At 43.4% G+C, this 24,043-nt stretch overlaps 2 protein-coding genes across 7 annotated transcripts in view; one reads left to right on the top strand and one right to left on the bottom strand.

Moving 5' to 3' along the window:
• Positions 1 to 1,757: 1,757 nt before the first annotated feature.
• Nat8 (N-acetyltransferase 8 (putative)) lies at positions 1,758 to 2,453 on the top strand. Its single transcript, XM_031380901.1, has one exon. It carries the CDS (start codon positions 1,770 to 1,772, stop codon positions 2,451 to 2,453), a length of 684 nt encoding a protein of 227 aa, XP_031236761.1. The 5' UTR covers positions 1,758 to 1,769.
• A 5,058-nt stretch (positions 2,454 to 7,511) lies between these two features.
• The window catches only part of Alms1 (ALMS1 centrosome and basal body associated protein), a 106,436-nt gene continuing 89,904 nt past the window's right edge, over positions 7,512 to 24,043 (bottom strand). For 4 of the 6 annotated variants that reach the window (XM_031382389.1, XM_031382388.1, XM_031382391.1 and 1 more), the window contains 7 exons: positions 15,859 to 15,976; positions 13,937 to 14,137; positions 13,420 to 13,661; positions 12,777 to 12,930; positions 12,018 to 12,081; positions 8,495 to 8,594; positions 7,524 to 7,664 (listed from right to left, as the gene is read on the bottom strand). In XM_031382389.1, the coding sequence (XP_031238249.1) occupies positions 7,620 to 7,664; positions 8,495 to 8,594; positions 12,018 to 12,081; positions 12,777 to 12,930; positions 13,420 to 13,661; positions 13,937 to 14,137; positions 15,859 to 15,976 (924 nt within the window). In that variant the 3' untranslated portion in view covers positions 7,524 to 7,619. Of the gene's footprint in view, positions 7,665 to 8,494; positions 8,595 to 12,017; positions 12,082 to 12,776; positions 12,931 to 13,419; positions 13,662 to 13,936; positions 14,138 to 15,858; positions 15,977 to 24,043 lie in introns of all 6 variants that reach the window. The other 2 variants (XM_031382387.1, XM_031382390.1) reach the window with 2 other exon arrangements.

Raw genomic sequence — 24,043 nt, 5'->3', positions numbered from 1 at the left:
GTCACATGGGAGAGATCTGGAGGGTGTGTGCCTCAAAGCTAGTAATACTGAAGACTGAACTAGAACCACATCTTGACAAAAGGTCACGGCAATCTTGTACCTCCTCTGCCTAGTTCTCTGTGGCAGTGGCACTGCTCTAGCTGCTGATCCGTGATCCCTCTCAAGTTCCATCTTTGTTGCCAAGAGAGGTTATATAAGAATGTTACATAAGCCTTCTCCTTTGACTGCACCAAACACTGGAAAGTGGGCCCTGTGTTCGGCAACACATACTTTATTACAATGCTCTGAGTTTCCCCACTGAACTGAACTTTTATTTGGAGAATCAGCCTCTGCATGCCATTCCATCTCTGTGAATAGGAGGGGGGGTACTCTTAGTTTAGTCCACCCCCTGCAACACACACACAGCTAAATGCTACAGACAAATACTGGCTTTACCCTAGGCAGAAAGCCATGAACTGAGGGCATAAGTGGGTCTCTTCCATAGGGACATTTTTACATAGAAGGGTGTCTCTCTAAGTATAGGGCCTGAGAAGACTCATGCAGCATGGTAGGTTCATCAACACATGGCTGAGGAAGGGATGGAGAAGTCAGTGAAGACCACCAGGATCCATTAGAAAAAGGAGGCAAGTATAGCCTGGGCAGGGAGAAGCCCACCAATGAAGACTCTTGCTCTTGAGACAGTAGGTGTCTCCTTGTGGGGAGGGAGCTCGGGGGCGGGGGGAGGGTCAGAATCCCAGAGCTCAACATAACAGGGGAGCAGGAAGCAGAGGGCATCAGAGAGGGGCAAGAGTGCTGGGAGAGAGCCACTGCACCTAGGAGGGATCAAGGTGAGGTGCAGGCCTTCTGCCATGAGTGTAATGACCCTTGAACCATCTCAGATCCTGATTCCCTTCCAGGTTCATCCTGTGGAGGTCACAAAGTTGACTAGACCCGAATGTCCCTCTTCACAGCCCAGCTACTTGGCTCTGTGGTTTATAATTACCAAACATCCAGCTTCCAGCCAATGATGTTTCTACCAAGTCTGATATCTCAATAAATGGCAGGTGGATGATTAGCTTCACTATCAGTCACAAGCACAGCACCGAGGCTCATCTACACCCTCAGCTCTGAGCAACTAGGTAAGTATGTTTGGGGGCACGGCTGAGGTTGGGGAATGTGTCTGCATTTGTCTGGTGTAACAGGACCTTCTTGTTCACATTTTCTCAAAAGTCTAAATGTTCAGAGTTGATGGGAAATGGCTTTGTTGAAACTTGTTCTTGGAAATCCTGGATTTGCAATGTTATACATTCTAGAGAAAGAGATCCAGGGGCTGGACATGAAGACTGGTGGCTACAGAGTACTATCTCATGCTCCAAGAAATTTAGAAAGCCAGTAATAGGGCCAGGAGGGTAGAATAGAAGGGGGCCACCAGTGCTTCTAGGGGAGACTAGAAGTCAAGTGTTTCTTTATCGTGTTCTGCAGGTGAAGATACAGGTCCAGAGAGATTAAGTGATATGCCCAATGTCACACTTCCAGACAGGCAGAGAAAATAACATTCCAACTAGTGTGTCTGACCTTATACTTTCTCTCTGTGATACTTTCCTCTTAGATCACATGTGCATGTACACACACACACACACACACACACACACTGAGCAGGTTAACGGCAAGCTGGGAACTTGGTTGGAGGACTTACATGGTTTCTTTTCTTTTCTTCAGGGTTACAGGGAAACATAGTCAAGAAGTAGCCGTGTCTTTGGCCTTTGAAATCTAAGACTCAGAAGTCTCCAATGTCTCCTTATCATATCCGAAAATACCAGGACAGCGACCACAGGCATGTGGTGGATTTGTTCTGCAGAGGCATGGAGGAGCACATCCCTGCCACCTTCCGCCACATGCTGCTGTTGCCCCGAACCCTCCTGATCTTACTCGGGGTCCCTCTTACTCTATTCTTAGCCTCAGACTCCTGGCTTCTGGTTCTTCTATCCATCCTTACTCTCTTTGTTTCCCTGTGGCTCCTTGCAAAATACACTTGGGAAAAGCATATGACAATGTGTTTGCACACAGACATGGCTGACATCACCAGAACCTACCTGAGTTCTTGTTACTCATGCTTCTGGGTAGCTGAGTCTAGGGGTCAGCTGGTGGGCATGGTGGCTGCTCTGCCAGTGAAGGATCCCCTCCTGCAGAAGAAGCAACTGCAGCTGCTTCACCTCTCTGTATCCTCGGAGCACCGAAGAGAGGGCATAGGGAAAGCTATGGTCAGGACTGTCCTCCGGTTTGCACAGATGCAGGGCTTCAGTGAGGTTGTCCTTACCACCAGCATGCTGCAGTATGCAGCCCTCGCTCTCTATCAGGGCATGGGCTTCCAGAAGACTGGTGAGACCTTCTACTCCTATATCTCCAGACTAAGGAAATCTCCAATGATACACTTCAAGTATTGCCTCACTTCTCTTCTGGAAGGGGACCTGTGACCTCTCTCTTGTGGTCATCAGTCAGGATCTGATTGCTTCTGTAATAGTAACAAGCAAATCCAGCTGCTTCAGGCGCACCCTCACTCTCAAGCACATCTGGGTAAATGTGTTTGTGGGTGGGGTTGGGGCAATGGTTACTCTGTGTTCTCCATGCTTTCTGGATATCCTTTAGCTAACACTACAGTCAAGTCTAAAAAGTGACACAAAATAATAAAATTTTACTCAGCTTGTGAATCTTTGGATCATCTCCTGAGCTTGGCAGGACACCTTGAGTTGGCTGAAGCATATTACCTCCCTCTAGCATTCTGGCTCAGGCAGGGCTCCAGGTTTTTATAGAGTCACAAAAGCAAAGGCATAAGGAAGTGAAGGTCTTTCCCAAACCCTGAAGGTGTCACAGGCAGAACCAAGACTTGGGTGGAAACTCACCTACCTCTGACATAGAGGGACTGCAGTCCTAGAACTAAGGGTCAGGCTATGGCCCTATGACCAGCCAGGAAGCAAGCAACACGTTCAACTGCTTCTGCACAAGGTTAGAAGAGTGGCTGGGGGTGGGGCACAGGGTGTTTTAGAAATTGTTTACACACTTTGGCAGCTGATTGGTCTCAATCTTGTGGAGCAGCATGCATGCAGGCTAGACATGGAGTGTCCCTGAAGCCAAGAAAAGCTATAGGCTTAGTAAGGTTCCCACACATCACCCCTGAGACAGCTTCGTTCTGTCCACATTGCCCTGGGATTCCTGATTTCCCTAAGTGCCTCTGGCCTGAATGTGTTTCTGTAAGCCTTGATATCTTAGGGTCATGGCAAATATCTTAACAGCAGTGCAAATGTTATCAAATGCCACCAACTTGTGTATTTTAAAATATTTAACTCCAAGCATCTGACCATGTGCTCCTGTAAGCCTTGATGTCTTAGGGTTGTGACCCTAATACTTTCATAGCAATGCAAATGCTATCAAATGCCACCAGCTTTTTTGTGTGTGTATTTTAAAATAGTTAATTCCAAGCATCTGCATGTTTTTAACCCCAGCACTCAGAAGGCAGAGGTGAGGCAGGAGGCTATCTGTGAGTTCTAAAACCAGCTTCATCTACATAGCAAATTCTAGGCCAGCGAAAGCTACATAATGGAACCCTATCTTAATAATAATTTTAAAAAAATGGTTGACTTTAAAATCTGTAAATGTTTTCTCCCAGTAACTGGAAAGTGAAAGGAGCCTATAGATATGTCTAAAACTCTCAAATTCACAGGTAGTTAAAGAGAGCAATGCTGTTGAGGGAAGCACATACATGCATGCATATGAACACGTGTGTTCTTTCTTGTGCATGTGCAAATGTGAACGTGTGCGTGTGTGCATGTATGTATATGTGTGTGTTTGTGTGTGTGCTTGTGCAAATATGCCAGAACTCAACCTCAAATATTTTTGGCACAGTGTTTCTCACTGGCAGGAACTGGCTGGCCAGCTATCCCCAGGACCCATTCATCTTGGTTCTCCATTGCTAGGATTACTAAACACAAGCTCCTCCACCCAGCATTTTTATGTGGGTTCTGAAAATCTGAGGGTTTGGGGGTCAAACTCAGATCACTTTACTGGCTCAGCAGCCCAGCCCCTGCTTGAAGTTGTATGGGGAACTGCTGCTATGTCACTTGCAGTCACATAGCCTAAGGAAAGTGGAACAAACCATTCTAACCCTCAGCTCCCTGGTGCCAGAGGCCTTGAGGGTCTTCTTGTCCAGTTTGATACCCTGCTCTACAATGGGAAAACACACGATGCTTAGCACTTACCCTAGGAACCCCAAAATCTTCAGTTATGAATGGGAGGGTTACTTCTAACAGAATTGGAGTGGGCAGAAATTCAAGCAAACCCATGAATTTGGGGGATTCCACTGAATGGCAAAATGTAGACTTATGATTTATACAAGGATTAGTTTGTGCACATGGCAGGTAGGAGACAGATGGTTTTCCAAAGTGCAGGTAGGAATAAGGGTACGGGCCAAGGTAATTTTAGAAGTTAGTGTCTTGGATCCAGCAGTGAGAAACCCTGGACTATGGCTTCCAGACCTCGAGTTCCTTCAGCTAATAAATAATTGTTTCAATTTAAAGAACAAGATTTTATTCTGAAAATGGTAAACATGTAAAGACATTAATGTTTCTGAGGACTCGTCACAGACTCCTAGCTACAGATGGAATATAACCAGCCGCATCATGCTCCTGCCTCATGCTTTCCCTCCATCATGGACTGTACCCTCAAGCTGCGAGCCAGAGGAAACCTCTCTAAGTAAAAACATTTCCTGTTGTGTAATAGGTTATTGGTCAAAGTATAGCCTATTTTTTTCAATTTGGTTTTTGCTTTTTAGATGCATTCATTTACCTGGGCACACACATATGCACACTTGAGGACATGGGTATGCACAATTGAAGTCTGTCAGCCTGACTTCCTTCAAACTTCCTGTTCCTGCCTGCTTTCTTCTCTTCTCACTTAAAAAAAAAATTATAGTAAATGTACATAGTACACAATTTTTTTCTTTGTTTTTTTCTTTTTTCTTTTTTTTTACATTTTGGGGGTGGGTTTCAAAACAGGGTTTATCTGTATAGCCTGGCTGTTCTGGAACATACTCTGTAGACCAAACTGACCTTGAACTCACAGTGATCTACTTGGCTCTGCTGGGATTAAAGGAGTGCACTAACACCACCTGGCTTTACTTATTTATTTTATTTATATACTTATTTTCCCTGTGTGTGAGAGAGAATATGAGTATAAATGCGTGCCTGTTTGGAAATCAGAGAACAATTTGTGGGAATCAGTTCAATCCTTCCACAGTTGTGGGTCAGGGGCTCAAAATGCTGTCAGACTTGGCAGTACATGTCTTTACCTGCTAAGATATTTTTGTAAACTTTTTGATTCTTTATGAATTTCACATCATGTATCCCAGTTCCACTATCTCTCTTTTCCTTTATATATGCCTTCTGCCTTGCAACCTCCCTACAAAAGAAAATAAGATAGAGCTTTTTGAAAATCTTGCTATGGAAGCTGTGGTATGTCACAATGTGTCACATGCCCTTTGTCCATACATCCTTACTTACAAATGTTCATTGCAATGAGTCACTGAAGGCCTCTGTATGGGGCCTCTGGTTTCTGCTACACCACCAATCCTGGATCCTCACGGGGACTCCTCTCAGATACCCTGTTGTTGCCATGTATCATCGAGGTCCTATAGCTTTCAATCTGCAGTTCATAGATGAGGTAGATGTTGGTGGGCCAACTCAAAGACCTCAGTCTAGGCCTGGGAGCCAGCCGAGTTGGTCAGCCTGCCAGCTTTCCTTCCAACACCACCAGGGAAAGCTCTCCGGTACCGTCCAGCTCACCCAATGTCTCAGCCAGTAGAGGGTGAGCTCTTCCATTCTCATACACCAGGGGCTGGCTCAACAGTACCTTTCCCAACAGAGCCAACTCTAATGTGCTGCCCAGCAGAGGTGCAGGGCCAGCTCTCTCAAGTGCTTTGTGAAGTCAGGCATGATTTGATATGTCTGAAATCTCAGCATTTGGGAGGCTAGGGGCATGGTTGTTGACTTGGAAGCCAGCCTGAGCTACTCAATGAACCCCCCCCCCCAACCTTTGACCTCCCTCCTATTTTCCTTGGGCTCACATTAAGATTCTGTCCTCTTTGCCCATACCCTCATTACAAACTGGAGGCCCTAGCAGCCACTGCAGGGCTGGGCTCTGTAAGGTGTAGACAGCAGGCAAGCAGCTCTAAAGCAAATCCACAGTAAGTCAGAAGAAGCAGCAGCAGCAGGTAAGCAGCCCTAGCCTGGGCTTGCGGCGAAGCGAGAGGTATGGGTCCTGGGGAGCCTGACAGCATGCTGTCAGGGCAAGTGTAGCTGGTAGACGGGGAGCAGGGCAGTCTGACTGCCCTAGGAATGAAGCCTGGGATAGGGACTCTTGCTTTTGCCAAGTACACTGCACAGATGGATCTCTGCACAGTAGGGAAGCTATCTTGTGATCTGGGAGCAGAAGAGAGGCCCCAGCTCTGAGAACTGTTCCCTAGTTCTATTTCCATGCCCTCTGAGATTGTTCAGAGTATCTGAACAATCCAGTGCTGGGCCCAAGAAATCGTATTATTTTGATCTTGCCTAAGTTGCCTTGCAAACTGGGGTTTGAGACAACCATGGCTTTCTACTTCTATTCTGAATGGTAACCCACAAAGCATGAAGTCATAGCATTTTGGAGCTGAAAAAGGTTTCAGAGTTACCACCATTCTCATTTTAGAGGTGACTGAGAAAGACATCGTTCCTCTGCATCTCCTTGGTATCTTCCTAGTACAAGCACGAGTTCGGGCTGCACATCTTTACTACTATAGGGCACAAGGGATGGGGCCAGCTTTCATGCCATCTGAGGAAATCTTCTGAGGTGGCCATTGGTCCGGGTCCCTCTACCATGGTAGCTGTCTGCTGAATTTACAGCACCTTCCTTCCTCAACATTGGGTTTCAGCTATGATTCCAAGTCCAGGGGAGGAAACCTTTCTGTATTGTGTACAAGCACTGGATTAAGAGCTGTGTGGGAATCATCTACCAACACTGCTTTTCCAGATGTTGTTCTATATTGAGAAACATTTCATGTGGGATGACAAACGGCCTGAGGCTTCAATTCCACAAACAAATGATCAAGTGGAAGGAGACTTGCTAAAGACAGGGGTGCCAGGGACATCTAGGGAGACTTTGGTGATATCTGTGGCCATGGATTAGACATTGTAAACAAGCCCAATGAGCAGGAGCAGACCTCACGCCCCTCCATACAGCAGGGCCACTGCCCAGCTCCCTGCTCCTCTCCAGATAGCAGAGAAATGCTCGTTTGCTGCTTACTTCACTACGAGTCCATCAGCAATGGTTTACTTTCTGTAAGTATAAAAGCACGTAACAAGCAGGGCCTCCCTCTTCTAGAACTCAAGAGTTCCATTGCATGGCATGGCCTGTGGGCAAGGCCTCAGTGGGGAAAGGGAGACTGCTTCCAAACTACCAGTGGCTCTGCCACTGCCCCAGACCCAGACCCCACAGGGACTAAGTTGCACATAGACAAAGACAACGCTTTATTAAATCACACTCATTAAAGTATAAATTAGCCTCTTTGGGCTCATAAAAAAATATTCCTAGGCTCTGAAGAAAGTAGTCTTATGTCAGTCCCAAGGCACTTTTCTCCCCAGGAGATGATTGGTCACTTTCTGTGGAAGAAAACACAGGAAAGAAGTCAGATGCAGACACGGGTAGCTGATCAACCTCACCTCAGCACACTGTGGAAGAGACTCAGACTACTTCCCCTAAATCTTGTGTTGCTCACCTACTGACAGTGGCAATTAGGAAAAGTGTTTTGGAAAGACGGTCTACAAGCCACATCTATTCCTCCTCCACAGAAGCAGAGGATCTAGAGTTCTGATTGCACCCCAGCACGGCCAGGGCCTGAGCAATGGTAACACAGCAGGCAGCCATGTGGTTCTGGGGTCTCCCCCAGTGCCTAGGCTCCTGGGTGCTCCAGACACGGTTCTCAGCTTCATGGTCTGGTGTTCAGCTTCTGACTTTCAGGGTCCTCTAGAATGTAATGAGTAGTCTGGGAGGAAAACAAGAATTGTGAGGGACAGGACCCTTCAAGCCAGCAGCCAGAGTGGCTTCCAAGGAAATCGCCCTCGCCCTAGGAGGCTCTTGGCAGACTCCACTCTCTAGCCTCACTCCCTGATGACTGACTCACTCAGTCCAGTGTGTTTACATAGTTCTAGAGGATTACCACAGGAGCTTAATCACCATTTGGAAATGACAAGCCTGATACTTTGTACAGTTCAGTTATGAGGGAGAAGCTGCCTAGGTGCAGTCAGGTGTAGTTGCAGACACACGGAGGGCGGCTCCAAGCTACCTCTCACTTGAAAGCTAATCACAGCTGCCTACTGCTGAAACCCCAGCATGCAGTCACGCTGCTTCTCCAAAGCGAGCCAGGTTATTTCTATTTCCCTCTGCTGATAAGCCTGACCACCCCACCATGGACAGTGCCAACTCAACTAACCATTTTATAGTGCTGAGCTCGCAGCCGGTAGGATTTATATTCTGATTTTCTCTTCTCCTCTTCTCTCTTCTTCTTCACTTCTGGGAGCTGCTCATAAATCCTTAGAAATGCCACAAGTGGAAAGACAGAAAGCAGTAAAGTTATCAGGCATGAAGATACAGGATGGCTCTATGCTGCCTAAGGCATCCCCTGTTGAGCATCCATGTCCATGGATATGGAGAGCCCAGCCTGGGGAACCCACAGAAAGAGAGATGAATAAAAACACAAAACATTGACAATAGTGCTTATTTCCAGAAAGAGAATAAAATAGACAGAGAGTAGGTAAAATTCTGTTTTCTATGCCATGTGCAAAACTATATAGTATCAATATAATAAAGAGGTATTACTGAGTACATACAATACATTAATAGAGACACACACCTCTATGCATATGTATATCAACATCAACTGGGGTACCCCAGACTAGTCTGGACTCAGTCTAGCCTTAGGTAACCAAATGCTAGGACTATATGGGTATGTAACACCACATCCAGCCCATTACTGGATTTTTTCATGACACACACTCTTCCTGGCTTCACAATACTACTCCTTTGCCTCTTTTACCCTCCTTTCCCTCAAGGCTATCTTCCTAAATTATGTTCTGCAAATGGAGAAAACATGGCTTAAACACTGCTTATTACAGTGACTTCCAGATTTACCCATTTTCCTGGAAATATAATATCACTTTTCACAGCTGAATACAATTCCATTGTATATATGCACCACATTTCCTTTATCCACTTATCTGCTGATGAATACTGAAGCTGACCCCATTTCTTGGCTGCTGTGAATATTGCTGCAGCACTGAATAAGGCCTTCAGGTGGACACCCAGAAGTGCCACAGCTGGGTCATGGTTTCATTTTCTTTTGGGGAGGGGAGGTGTTTGTTTTTGAGGGACATCATGCTGAGTCTACAGTGGCAGTTGCATTCCCTCCCACAGTGCATGTCCTCTCTAGCACTTGTTGTCATTTGTTCCTTGATGCTAGCCATTCCGACTGGAGTGAGAGGAAATCTCAAAAAGCTTTGACTTGCATGTCCCTGATAGCTAAAGATCGTGAACACATTTTCAAATATAATTGGCTATTTGTGTTTCTTCTTTTGAGAACTGTCTACTTGGCTTATTAGCCTACTAATCGGCTGGATGATTACTCTAGTTGATTTAATCTCTTTAGGGTGTCTATAGACTCTACATAATCCTCTGTGAGTGGTGGTGTGAAACACCCCTTTGTCTCACATGTGGGAACACAGTTGTGGCACTGTTTGGGAAGATTATGGACCATCACTGGAACAAGTGGCTCACTAGGGATGGGTCTTGAGCTTGGACCTACTTCCTGTTACACTCTACTTGAGTGTGGGTAAATGTGACAGGTCAGGCAGCTTCCTGCTCCTGTCACTGTGTCCTTCTCTGAGGCTGGAGCTGTAGGCTTGAATTAGGATATTTTATCACAGCAACAAGAAATTAACTAGATAGATGCATAGCTGCCAAAGACTGTCTTCCATTTGGAGGGCCATCTCTTTGCTCTGCTGTTTCTTTGCTATAAGAAATTTGAACTTCATGAAATTCTATGTTCACATCTTAGGACATACTGCTGTTACCTTGATGTGTTTTGCCTTTAACAGTTTCAGTTATGACTGTATTTAAAATACAGGAAATAAAGCACCAGAATAGATGCACCTGTAAAATACCACAGAGTTCAGAGAGAAGAGAAATTTATTTTGAGGAAAGGGCAGAGCAAGCTTCAGAGAGGAGCATAGGAATGCATTGGAAACAAAAAACTGTCAGGAACAGAGAAACAGAAGAGAGACAGGGCATCCACGCTGGGGAAATGTGTGTGCAGAGCTGTGGTATAGAGGCCAGGCAAGAAGCAGGTGAGGCGAGCCTGCCATGAGTCGAATGTCTTATGCGAAAAGTTAAGCTTCGTCTTATATAGGGTTGGGTGTTCCTAACTGCAAGCTGAGAGGAGCACAAACATGCATGAAAACTGACTCTGAAAGGAGTCTAAATTCCCAACACAGAATAGATTGGTTGCACAATAATGGAATGATAAGAAAGCAGAACGTGTCTCAAGCAATGTTAGCTGGTATGGGGACTCATTCACAACATGACAGTGAGAGAAAGCAGGAGTCAGAGCTGGACACACAGTATAACCACTGTTAGGGGTGGGGAGTATACTACACCAATCACCACAAATTCTGCTCTATAACAAGAGAGGGTTTGTAGGATGGAGGGGAGAATTTTGGGTAATATTTATTTTCTTCTTTCTACTTTTTAAAATATCTTCCAAAGATTGCTACAATTTTAAAAACAAAAATCACTGAAAAGGACGCAGTGCTGAGTGGTGGCAAGCACCTGCAATCCCAGTTCTCCAGGAGCTCTGGCAGAGACATGAGGATCTCAGTGAGTTCCAGGCCAACCTGGTCTCCAGAGCAAGCACCAAGCTAGCCAAGGCTATCGATATCTATATTTTATATTTGTTTGTTTGCCTCAAACAAACCATCATCAATAAAAAAAAAAAAAAATCCACCACTTCAGAAGCACCATGCAACTCCATGACTGTTCTTATTAAAGCCAGCTTCTAATCAGCTCCAGAACCTGTAATTTAGTTTTTCAATGGCATTCTTATAATCAATATATGTTTATCAAGCTGATTAATGAGTAGACAATGTTTATGATAGCCTAATAGTCAAAGTCTTTATGAAAAACTGGTCTGAAGAAATGACTGAGCCTAGTGGTTAAGAGCACTGGCTGCAAAGGATCCAGGTTCAATCCCTAGCATCAATATGGTAGCCCACAAATGTCTGTAACTCCAGCTCCAGGAAATCTAACACCCTCTTTTGGCCTCTAAAGGCACTACATGCATATGGTACACTTACATATATGCAGGCAAAACACTCATACACATAAAAAATAAAAATAAATAAATCTTAAAACAACAATAGAACAAAAGTCCTGGTCTCTCACGTGCTTGCACCCCAGCCACTCTGTCCTTGTTTTCCAAAGGTAAGCATTATTGCCAGGTCTTTTGCAACTGACAGAAATACTTTATATATGCACAGGAACTCACAGCTATGAAGCAAAGGCATTTTTTTTTGGAAATACTACCAGTGAGGCAGTGGACTGAAGCTGAACACGCTTCTGAAACCCAAGTTCTTAAGCTAATGTCGTGGAGAGCAACTCACTATTTCTTACTCTGTTAGAAAAACTCCTAGAAGTGAGATTGCTAAGATAATTTATTTCAAAATATCTTATAATTTTATCCAGATGTCTAATGCAGAGAAGCTCACCCTAGGCGTCCCCCTTCCCTCTGAACAGGAACCACGTTCACACTATCTTCTGTTTTCTCTTCCCTTCTTGTGCCGTGAGAAGCAACACCAAACTTAACCTCACACGCTTCCACCTGGGCATGTGCTGGGAAGCAGAGCTCCCAGCTGCACGGGGCCTGGCTTATAGCTGCACAGTCATTCCCGTTCTTTGGGACTTACCGTCTGGTCCTCTGAATCATTTCCTTCTTTCCAATAGGCTTCTTCTTCTGGACAGCCAGGAGGACTAGACAAGAGAGGAGGCTTATTAGGGGATAATAAGTATAAGGAGAGGTAGGGTTTAGCTGAAGAGCAGCTGGAGTACAGGAAAGTGACTAAAGACCAAGGACAAGGCCCACATCTGAACTGCCTTAGGGATCAAAGGCCACGGCCCAAATCTGCTATGGTAGGGAACCCAACTACTGACCAGATGACCTACCGGTAAGGCTGGCAGCTTTAGGTAGTGCTTTGCATCCTCACAGCTTTCTTGCTATTTTCCTTAGACTTGCTACTCAGAGCAACTGAGAGCACACAGAGACCTTGGCTGCAAACCCCAGCTCTTTCACTAAGAAGAGTGTAGCTGGGGGTGAGCTATTCTCTCCCTGTGAAGTAGGGGCATTATCACACCACCTTCCTTACAGCGGTGCTGTGAGAGCAGTGCTGGGCAGATCTCAGGTTAGTGTACCACTATTCATTTCCTGAAACACAAGAGGCATCATCCTTAAGGCAGCTTGTCCTTTTAAAGAGGTGCAGTGACAAGGCTAGCAGAACTGGCTTACTGGGGTCACAGATGTGTGAGAAGCTAGGGTGGGCCAGTCTGCTAGCTAAGGAGACTCAAGTCTCAGCAAGCAAAGCCACATTCAGCATCCTCCCTGCTGCCTGGCATCCAGCTGTGCTCCTCATAGCAGCAGCCACTCTTAGCAAAGTGACACGAGGGCGTACCTCTCCTGGGCAGGGGCCTCACAGTGTTGAACAGAGCCTCCCGCTCATTCTGGAACAGGTTCTGTAGCTTCCTCTCCTGGACCAGTAACTTCAGACGCTTTATCCGCTCCCCAGAGCGGGAGATGAAATCAGGTCTGTGAAGCTGCAGTGATTCCTACAGGAGAGAAAGCCTTGTATTAGTGACATAGCCTGTTTTCCAAGTGCCCAGAAAAACAAACAAACAAACAAACAAACAACCCAGAAACAGCACCTAGCCCACAGGTTTGGGGAGCCTAAGGGGAGCACACACCCAGGGAGATCAAAGAAGCCCAGAAAGTGGGGTCACCTACAACTCTTCCAAATGTTGATGAAACAAGAGGCCAGTTCACTCACTTCAAACAAAGTCCTCATTAAATATTTCCTTTAGTCACGAAGGAGGAAGAGCTCAGGGATGAGCACTTGGTTAACTCTGCATGCTGACCCAAACACTAGGCCTGATCTGCATGTAGGGGAGCCTGCACACAGCAAGCAGTACCACAACAGAACCCTTCCTCTCCTCCCAGTCCTCAGATACTGAGAACGGTAGAGTGACTAGACCCCAGCATGCCAGCCTTACACCCTACAAACACATATGGGTAAAGTCACCTGTTGTCACTGTGCCTACCTGCAGGGTTGCTCTCACAAACGGCCGAAGAGAAACCAGGCCATTCTCCCTGCCTGGGCCTCCCAGGGACCAACGACTGCTCATGTATTGTGCCTGCCAATTTTGTTCCCTTAGTGGCTCCCTCCAGGGTTTGGTTTTGGTTACTGGTTCAAACCAGGAGATACCAGGTCTGTAAATCTTGGGCAGGTTTTCCTTCTTAGATCCAGACTTTCCATTTTCCACAGGAATAAACCATGAGACTCCTACAGGAAATATTTTCAAAAACAAACTTTTTAAATGACTGTACCCAATTATATCAAAGAAATGTATGTAATACTGACTTGCATGGGACTCATCTGTTGGGGGTAACAACCTTTAGGATGCCCTTAAGTTGGTCTTAACCACAGTAGACAATCTACATAAAGTTCTAGTTACTTTCAAAATATGCCATTGTGGTGGCTGGAGTCCACACAGAACTCTCAACAGACTTAGACGTCCCTTTTGCTAGTTTCCCGGCCACCTGGAGTTAGAAACCGACCTTCACTGGGATTTGGCTTGTTCTTCCTTAAGCTCTTGGCCCGTAGATAATTGGAAATAACCTTTTTCTCTTTGGCTTTTTCTGACAAAGAAGTCCCATCACTGTCCTCTTCCAATCTGGCCTCACTAGAACTGGGAGTTGGAAAAGTCACCCCAATATCCTGAGTGTATTTTTTGACACCAGTCACAATCTCCAAGTTACCTGAGGGGAGAAACAGATATATCTTGGAGCAGGTCGGAAGCAAGACTGGCAGGCTTAATTGAAAGGCTGGAGAATCTTAGAATGTATAATGTATAACTTTTACCTAAAAGCGGGCATGGAAAACCTCTGCCACAAGCCAAAAAAAGGTGGAGTAGCTAGTTCCAGGAACTTTGCTAATCCAGAGCCTCAGGGCTCTGGTTCCCAATACCTGCCCCTCCTGGCTGATCCACAATGAGGGTGGAACTAAGAATGAAGGTCTAGTGGTTTATGAGACTCTCCACCCTGTCAACCAGTAGATGGAGATTACATTCCTAGAATGAATGTGTTCCCCTCCCTAACTGAATACCTTGGGTTGGGTCCCTCTGAAAGTCTCCACTGTTTATGTTCTGTCTCCTTGGTAACTCTCTCTCTGCCCCCAGCTCGTGGGTTTCCCTTTTAAATATCTCACACTTCTTGTGTTGGGGTCGAGCTCTGGCCAGCATGGTCACGAGATCGACCCCTGCGTCGAGCTCTGGCCAGCAAGGTCACGAGATCGACCCGGTACCGGTATCCCCAATAAACCTCATGTGATTGCAGCAAGTTCGGTCTCTCGTGAGTCATTGGGTGGTCGCGTCATCCCGGGACTTGAGTAAGGATCTCTCCAGTTCTGGGGGTCTTTCATAATCAAGACAGACAGTGAGCCCCTATTAATAACTCAAAAATACACTGTATAGCAGCGGGCAGGGGGCAAAGAAGGAGAGGAAGAGAGGGAAAAAAGGCAGACAGATGCAGAGGAAGGGAGGTTTAATTTCTAAGTCGGTTTAGCTATCAGACACAAAGAAGAAAGATGGATTCCTTGGTTCAGGCTTTCATGAACTCTGACAGTAAGGGAGCAGGACAGTAAGCATGTCTGGCCCAGCTGCCAATCAACCAGGAAGAGGAAGAAAGAGGTGACAGTGGTGAGCTCAAGACTTGGAGTAAGAAGGGAAAAGACTGACTTGTATAAAATCAGAAACTCTCTAGCCCTCCTTTCCAGTTATTATTCATAACTCAGGACCGCAGAAAACATCACACAAGCCATTCTCTTCCGTATTTTCTTCTCACAAAATGTATACAGCAGTAAACTGCACACTCTTCTGTACACTGATTTTCTTTTAAATTATACATGCTTGGGACCTTCCAGTATAGGTACAATAACATTCTTTATGTTTGAGTTGAGTATTTTGTCTTAATGTATGTCTGTGTGACAAGCGTACCTGCAGAAACTCTGAGTTCCCCAGAACTGGAATTACAGATGTTTGAGTGTGTATGTGTCTACTGGGAAGTAAACCAAAGCCCTCTGCAAGAGCAACCAGTGTTCTTAACCATCTTTTCAGCCCATAGAGAGAGCTTCCTCATTCTATATAAAACTTTGTAGGAAGCTATAATAATTAATTTCACCATTGATATTGATGGCTATCAACATTGATTTTAATTTTCTACTATAATGAACCTACATTTTACACTAAGAATTTTGTACATATTTAAGCATATCTATTGGCCAAATTCCAAATGCTACGAACACACTCATTTTTGTAAACTCTTGCTTAGAAACTTGCACGTTTTTCCAATTAATACATAAAAAATAGCATCGAAATATGCAGATGCTTTTAATCTTTACACCCTTTATCTTGAGTGAAGTTAAGTAAGTGTGTTGAGAGGTACATCTACATTAATGCAAAATTTAAACTCAAGGGACTTACCAGTTTGTACACCCTTGCTCACCATGTGTACATTTTCCTTACTGGAAAGAGTGGAGTCCGAGCTCAACAAGCTGCCAGCAGATGAAATGGAGTCAGAAGAAATCATATGGTTTGCCTCCTGGAAAAATGAAAAGAGACTCTCTCAGAGTGATCTGCAGCCAGAGGTTTAGTTACTCACAGGGCAAGCCAGTGATACAGCTCAAAGCTTGTGACCATGTGTCTCTGATGGGGGAGGGGCCTGCTGTGATGGCAGGACCCAAGCTACTGTAACAGAGAGCTGGGAATTTCCCTCCGATCTGAGAAAATTGAAGAAGCTGGTAGCTAAACCTTAGCCTCAAACATCTCCAGAATGAAATTTTCAGCTGACACCTCTAGATAATTCTGGAGCTAAAAGAAATGCTAACCTAAATGATGAAATCCATAGCGATCCATCAATCAGAGCAGATCAGACACTTCTTACTTATCAGACAGATACCAAAAAGCTGCAGAGCACCTTATGAAATCCCAAATGGGTCAAGTATAAAACATACAAAAGCCCCTAAAACCCTTTTTAACTACATTCAGAGCAAGTAGATTGAGTAGAGGCATGGAAGCTAACACTAGTGGGTGAGACAAAGTTCAAAATATAGCTGAGCAAATGCCCCATAAAACTGTTTAAAAGAGGAGCAAGGAAAAAAAAAAGAGTGAGTGAGTGAGTGCAGTAGCCCACACCTTTAATCCCAGCAGAGGCAGGCAGATCTGTGTGTGTGAGGACAGCCTGGTCTACAGAGCAAGTTCCAGGACAGTCATGGCTGAGAGACAGACCCTGTCTCAAAAAACAAAGTTTGTAAGCAACATTACAGACACAGAGGTCAGAAGCGGGTTTCAGCATCTTCCTCCATCACTCTTCATCTATTCCTGTGAGGCAAGGCCTCCCCTGAACCTTGGGCTCACATTTCACGGTAGACTGGAAGCCGGGAAGCCCCAGCAATCCTGTCTCTGTTTTGATTAGATCTGGGCTTACAGACATATAAGGGATGCTCAGCTTGTTAAGTAGGTGCTGGGACCTGGCATGATGGCACAGCAGGTGTCCTTCTCCATTGAGATACTTCCCCAGCCCAAGAGTGTTTTTTAAGCCTGCTCATCATAAAATGTCTGGGGGAAGGAGAACCCTATGGTGGGAAAAGACAGAATCTTTAGGGGAGAAGTTTAGTCATCAGCATTTCTTCTAAGTGCCAAATGACATTTTTATAAGCAAGTTTGACAGAACCATAGTGCAGTCCAAGCAAGGTATCTAACTACTCCTTTGAGCTGGGCAGACTCCAAGGTCTCTGCGAACTTAGCCCAGAATCCTGGAAAAGGGGAAGCCATGATAAGGCATTTGAAAGCAGGAAACATTTTGATTTTCAGAAAAGTAAGTATTGTAAATTGGTAAATTTAACACCATCAACCTATCAAATTTAAAACTGATCTCATTGATCTGCTAATCTGCAGGCATGTGAAAGTCAAAGGCTTACAAACGTCCAAGTATGGTAAAGAAGACAAAAACTGGCTGCCAGATTAGCTGTTTTCCTGGTAGACGTGGTCACTGAGTAGCAGTATGTCTCAGTCCTCACCTAGCATTATTTTAAAATTCAAAGAGGCCACGCACGAGTACACACCTTGCACTGCACAAATCCTCACAGAGCACCCCCTGTGTCTGTCTCTAGGTCTGGCTGTAGCCATCCTTGCCTCCTTTGCATATCGATGTCTTTAAGTTTTGGAAAGCAGAATTTCTATATAATAAATGCCCAGAGTGCCTGAGAGGCCAAAAAGTTCTTAAGAAACAGTAGTATGGCTCAAGTCAAATGAAAGAACATTTAGTATGGATAATTATATAAATTGAAGGTCAGAGCACTGTAAAGACAGAATGGTAAGATATCGGACGTAGGAGAGGAAATGAGACAAAACCAAACCAAAGTCAGCTCCAGGTCTAGAATCCTCAGGCCTGAGCCAGTACTAGGTCCTGCCTTTACTAAATGTCCCTCAAGACACAAAGTTGTCTCTTTGTGTCAGTTACCTCACTTAAGATGGAACAGAAATGTTTACTCCTGAAATTACAGGAAGTGTAGAATGAGGCTAAACACACTGGCTTATACCTGTAATGCCAACACTTGGGCGGCTGAAGGAGGAGGACTGCATGCAGCAGTCTGAGGCTAGTCTGAGCTGTATGGTGAAGACCTGTCTCAATGAACAAAGACATACATATAACGAAAAACTGTTTGAAAGAGCATAGAAAAAAATTCAACAAAAAGAAATACTAGAAAATAATAAAATTTCAGCTCTTCCTATTAAAGTGAGAGGACTATGAGTTCAGGTCCAACCTGGGCAAAACATGAGGTGCCATCTCAGAACGAACAAACAAACAAAGGTTTGCTGGTTAATGGTGGGCTATAAAACAGAATGAAAACAAAACTAGTAAAAAAACTTTTAGAATGCTAAAATGTTAAAAAGCAAAAATTCACAAGCACAAAAGGGGCAGTATGGGCAAGACAAGTCTCTAAGGGAGAAACAAAACTAAATAAACGAAAACACTTTCGTGTGTTAAAACTCAAAACTGCTAGGATGACAAGTCTCCCCAAATTAATCTGAGGTTCTCCATAAACCTAAAAAGTCCTAATGAAAAATGTGTAAGATGACCCCAAGCATCCAAAAAAGAGCAAAGGGTCATAAGAGCAAAAAAATTATTAGGAAAAGAAAAAGAACAGATAAAAAGTATATTTCCTCATTTCAAAACAAAGTTAAAATGGTTAAGATACAGTATAACAGAGATAAAAACTGGGGTCTAGACACATCAGTCCACACAGAGCTGAGAGTGATAAAGTAAACTCTTAAGATTATGGTCAGCTGGGATTTAGAATAAATGAATCTTCACATGCAAAAGGTGACACTAGCCACCACACCACACACAAAACATGCACTGAACATGGATGCAGATCTAAATAATTACTAAACCCACCAGATACGTCCAAGCTTTTTGATATTGCTCTGTGTCACTGCAATCTTATGCAATGGCACACTCACAGCTCTGAGACGCATGTAGACTACAGGTAGAGCATGCCTGCATCAACTTTTAAAATGAAAACACAGGAAAAAAATATCTCAGGTCTAATACCAACAGCACAATTCACAAAGAGAAAACTGTTAAACCAAACTGCATTATTCATCTTTTAACTTCAAATTTCATTTTTAAAATAAACAGAAGTGCCAGAATAGGAGACATTCTCAAGTTATACATCTTGTAAGACTTGTGACAAGAATACAGAGCTGATAAGAATAGATAACACATATGAAAGGCTGAGAAGTGACCCCAAATACATAAAACTCTTATTAGGTGAGCAGGAAGACAGATGATCTAGTTTAAAATGAGCAAAATTGAGTATCCTTGTCAGCAAAGACAAACACACACAAAGGTCTTCACTATGCAGTCACCAAGAAGCCTGATTAAAATCATGGCGGAGTGCCTTCACAATGTTTAGTATGGTCACATCAAAAACATGAATAGTGACAAGTTTTGGTAAGATGCGGAAATACTGGAATATTCAACACACTGCACATAGGCACTGGAAAGAGCACAGCCACTTTGGAAAAACAAACAAAACAGGCAAAAATCCACAAACAGCAGCAACAGAAAACCCAACCAAAAACCCCACAAACAAACAAAACCAAAACAGGCTTGGAAATCGTGGTACATGCCTTTAATCCCAGCACTTGGAAGACAGGCAGGCAGGCAGATCTCTAAGTTCAAGGCCAGCCTGGTCTACAGAGTGAGTTCCAAGGCAGCCAGGGCTATACAGAGAAACCCTGTCTCAAAACAACAATAAATGACTGAGTGAATGAGTAAGAGAATTAAAACAAACAAACAAACAAACAAACAAAACACACAAGCAGTTTCTTCTATAAACATTAAAAGAAAAACACAAACCATTTCACACCTAAAAGAAATGGAAATGCTTACATAAAACTTCTAGACAAATGGTCAGTTATATTCCAACAATTAAAAACAATCTAAAGGCAGGTGTGGTAGCGAATGCCTTTGATCCCAACTCTCAGGAGGCAGAGGCAGGTGTATCTCTGTGAGTTTGGGGCTAGTTCCAGGACAGCCAGCGCTACACAGAGACACCCCCATCTCAAAAGAAAGAAAAAAAAATAAAAGGAAAAAGAAAACAGGGCAGTGGTGGCGCATGCCTTTAATCCCAGCACTTGGGAAGCAGAGGCAGGCGGATTTCTGAGTTTGAGGCCAGCCTGGTCTACAGAGTGAGTTCCAGGACAGCCAAGGCTATACAGTGAAACCCTGTCTTGAAAAATCAAAAAAAAAAAAAAAAAAAAAAAAAAAAAAAAGAAAAGAAAACAAAGAAATAATAATCCAAATGTTCTAAATATCCACTAATAGACACAATGTGGTGAACACCCACATAATCAATTACTACTCAACAGCAGGAGGTATACTGAAAGCATATCACATAGGTAAACCTTGAAAACATTACAATGAAGCAAACAAACCATTGTGCAAAAGGCTGCTTCACCAGTGACTATAGGAACTGTGCAGAACGGACAGGCTAAGGGTTCTGGAAGCTGAGAATAAGGAATAACTGCATGAATAGACACACTAAAGGTGGGTGTGCTGAGGACTGCATGACTCACTCACTAGACACTTTATTAACACTGCTGCCTCTGCTGCCTGGGAACAAGAGTGGGAAGGACGTACCGAATGCTCAGGCTACATCAGTTCTCCTGGTTCACTAGGCTGTATTACCAGCTCAAGAGAGACTCAACAAAAAGACTTCAAGTGGTGACTGTGGCAATGAAAATGTAATGAGCTTGACGGTGTTAAGTTGTAAAAAGTGTTTTAGCCCTATAAATGTGGCAAAATGATTCCATCATGCTTAGTTCTAAGATTCAAGTTTCAAAGTATAATGTCCACAAATGTATCCCCAAGAAGGCTGCTGTATTTGTGAAAGAAAGTAGAATGTTCTGTACAGTATCTGTGAGGAATGGTTAGAATGGATACCTAGAGAAAACAAACCCTGTGAACAAGGAGCTAAGAGAAAGCTAGATCTATTTCCCATGCCAGAATTCAGAAAAAGAAAGGTTTTTGGAATTTTAATAGTAAAAACTGTTGATACTTAGGGACTAAGAAGACATATGCACTGGTCTCCCCTTTAAGGAGATGGAGGATCTGCTGAAGTAAAGGCTGGTAAGCCCTGCTCCAAGCAGGGTGTGAAAGCCATGGATAGGGCCACAGGCATCCTGCATTTCCAAAGACCAGTTGCGAATGTACAAAAGCCAGGGAAAACTCCCATCTACAGTGCATTTTCTGGTAAACTGCTATGAAATGACAAACATTCAAAACTATAGTCTAAAACAGCCCCCCCCAACAAAATGTGCTTATGTACAAATGTGCTTATGTACAAATGCCCTTCTGATATGAAAGGACCTATATGATGGTGAAAGTCAAATGAGACAAAACAAATACTAACAGGGAGGTTGACAAACTGGAATGTTCACACTGCTTAAGGGTATGAAGTGTAAGGGCTCTTTTGAACAGAAATTTAGGATTGGAAGGAATTTTCCCAAGATCACCTCATGATGGCTCTTCCAAGTTTACTAACAAAAATAATGTTTATAGTGAAGACTGTTTCTAGCACATGTCACATAAAAAGAAAACATTAAACATTCTTAGAGGAATTTAGTATTGAAAGGTTGGTTTTTAAAAATAATCCTAGAAATATATATATATAAAAGACAGGGAGCACATGGTACAGTATGACATGACAGCATTAGGTGAGATGCAGCTGTGCATCCTAGAGTAAAGTCCAAGTCAAGCAATGGTACAGGGAATCCTGACTTCTACCCAGACTCCAAAGTCACCACAGAAAGACCTGTACTTGTGCCCAACTGGTTTTGGGGAGCCACCACAGAATACATTTTTTAAAATTCTTTGACAGATGTTGCTGGGAAGCTACCGAACACGTCCTTTTGTCCATAGGTGCACAAGCAACTTAGCAAACTCCAGGCATGTGTAGGTTGGCTGACTGTTCCAAAGTGGGGCTTCCACATAAAGATTTAAGCATTTCCAAGTTAAATGATATCATCTACCACAGTGTAAACTTTCTGTTGTACACCATCTTGGAAGAAGACGTTTGCTGCTTCTCTCTAATCTTGGAGAGTAAACTCACCTGTTGGTGCCTGGTTCTACATAGAAGAGGAAAATGCCAGCTTTTCAGTGTTTCTGGACTTTTGTACTACCTTTTAAGTTAAAAAGTACTAGATGAGATCCATTTCCATTTATTGATTAGACACCATTAAGATCCAGAGAAGAACCCTTTAACTATTGTGTGTATGGAGGCATAATCTCATGTAGCCCAGGCTGACCTTTTTGTTTATTGAATTTCTGATCTACCTGTATCAGCCTCCTAAGTACTGGGATTACGGGTATTTGCCACTATGCTCTAGCTTCTTGAAACCATTTTAAAGTCTAAAATTACTTCTATTTTTTTTCATTAACTATACCAGCCAAAAACTAGCCAACTTAATTGGTAGGTGTGATGGTGTATAACTGTATTCCAGCACGAAGGGTAGTGGAAGGAGAATCAGGAGTTCAAAGTCATCTTTGGGTACACAGCATGTTAAAGGTCAGCCTTGGCTACATGAAGCCCTGTCCAAAATAAGAAAATTACTCTGAATATAAAAATTGAGCTTGGAAGGGTGTATTTGTTATAATATAGGAGGTTTAGTTTCAATGATCTTCAATCAAAGAGGCACCTGAGGGGAGGGAGAGGTTTTTCTTTCTGAGGAAGGGATTAATGATGAATATAATTACCCAAGCCAAAAATGCCAGAAATACTCAGTCAGTCAAAATCAGAGGCTTCTTCTTCTCAAAAGGTTTTAGGAATGTCCAGATCAACTGACTACATAATTACAATGCAACTGTATAAAAACAAAAACAAAAAACCCAAAACCAAACCTTTTGACACGTAATTCCTAGAGATTAATAAATTATGAAAAATGTCAAGTGTATTGGTTCATGTCTTTAAACCTAGCACTTGGGAGCCATAGGCAGTAGATCTCTGAAAATCTGAGGCCAGGGTGGTCTACAGAGTGAGTTCCAGACAACAAGGGCTATGTAGAAACACCCTATTTCAAAAAAAGAAAAAAAAAAGTGTGTTTGTAAAACCATCCCCAGAAAGTTAAAAGGGCATTTATCTGAATAGGTTCTTGTTTTTGTTTTTTTCTGGTTCCCATGTGAGTGAGAACTGAAGACAAAACAGATTTGGGTGACATCAACATTCGAGCTGTAGCTACCAAGATGGTTAACATGCTAGAGAGGCCATTATGGTCAGGGTCAGAAAAGTTTCCCACATACAGGAGGGCTGAGGAACAGAGGAAAAAAGTAAACTATGAACTAAACTCCATCAACACGTGGGCGACATCAGAAAGTTGACACATGATCATGAAAACCTTGCAGAGCAGAACAGGATAGTAGGAATTCCATAGGTTTTCTGCCAAGTTGGAAACATTATGGTTAAAGTGGTTTTCCCTTGTCCTCCCTAAACACCTTTGCCACTGGCTCTAAATATCCACAGGGACCATGATCACTCATCATAGGGTAACTTTGCATCTTTATTTGACTCAGGAGGCCAGCTACACCTGTTAGGTTTACCTGGAGGCTCTGTCTCAACTTTAGGATTAGTAAAAATAAAACTTCATACTTCAGCCAGAATTAATTTCCTCTTCAGGTCTTTCCATTCTGATCAGGTCCCCCATATTGCAATTGTTTTGGATTAAAATTCCAAAAGAACCAAGTTATTCAATTACTAAGTCTTAATGATTGAGAGTCCAGCTTAAGGGGACACCAGATTTTCTTAGGAACTTTATATTTCTTATTAAAAGATATCTACTGATAGCTGACTATTTAGAAATACTTAAGGCCCGAGGATAACACAGCACACACTTTCAGACCTGCTGAATGGGAACTTTAAAAACTTTTGGAGGGGACAATCTTAGAGAGAGAAGAGAGTAGAGCATATAGACTGCAATTTAATTTTGATTAGATAATTAGATTAATTTTGATTAGATTGTAGCCTCTTAGTTTAATTTACATTATGCTTAATCATCATTTAGATTTTAAAATGTATCTGCATTAAACAACGCGAAATAATCTTTA

This window comes from Mastomys coucha, unplaced genomic scaffold, assembly GCF_008632895.1.
Source record: "Mastomys coucha isolate ucsf_1 unplaced genomic scaffold, UCSF_Mcou_1 pScaffold20, whole genome shotgun sequence".
Taxonomy (NCBI): Eukaryota; Metazoa; Chordata; class Mammalia; order Rodentia; family Muridae; genus Mastomys; species Mastomys coucha.
The sequence above is the reverse complement of the archived record's forward strand: the minus strand, read 5'-3'. Positions and strand labels throughout refer to the sequence as shown.

Bases quoted from the DNA above. Each gene is read 5' to 3' on its own strand.
- Nat8 (XM_031380901.1), top strand. From the start codon at position 1,770: ATGTCTCCTTATCATATCCGAAAATACCAGGACAGCGACCACAGGCAT.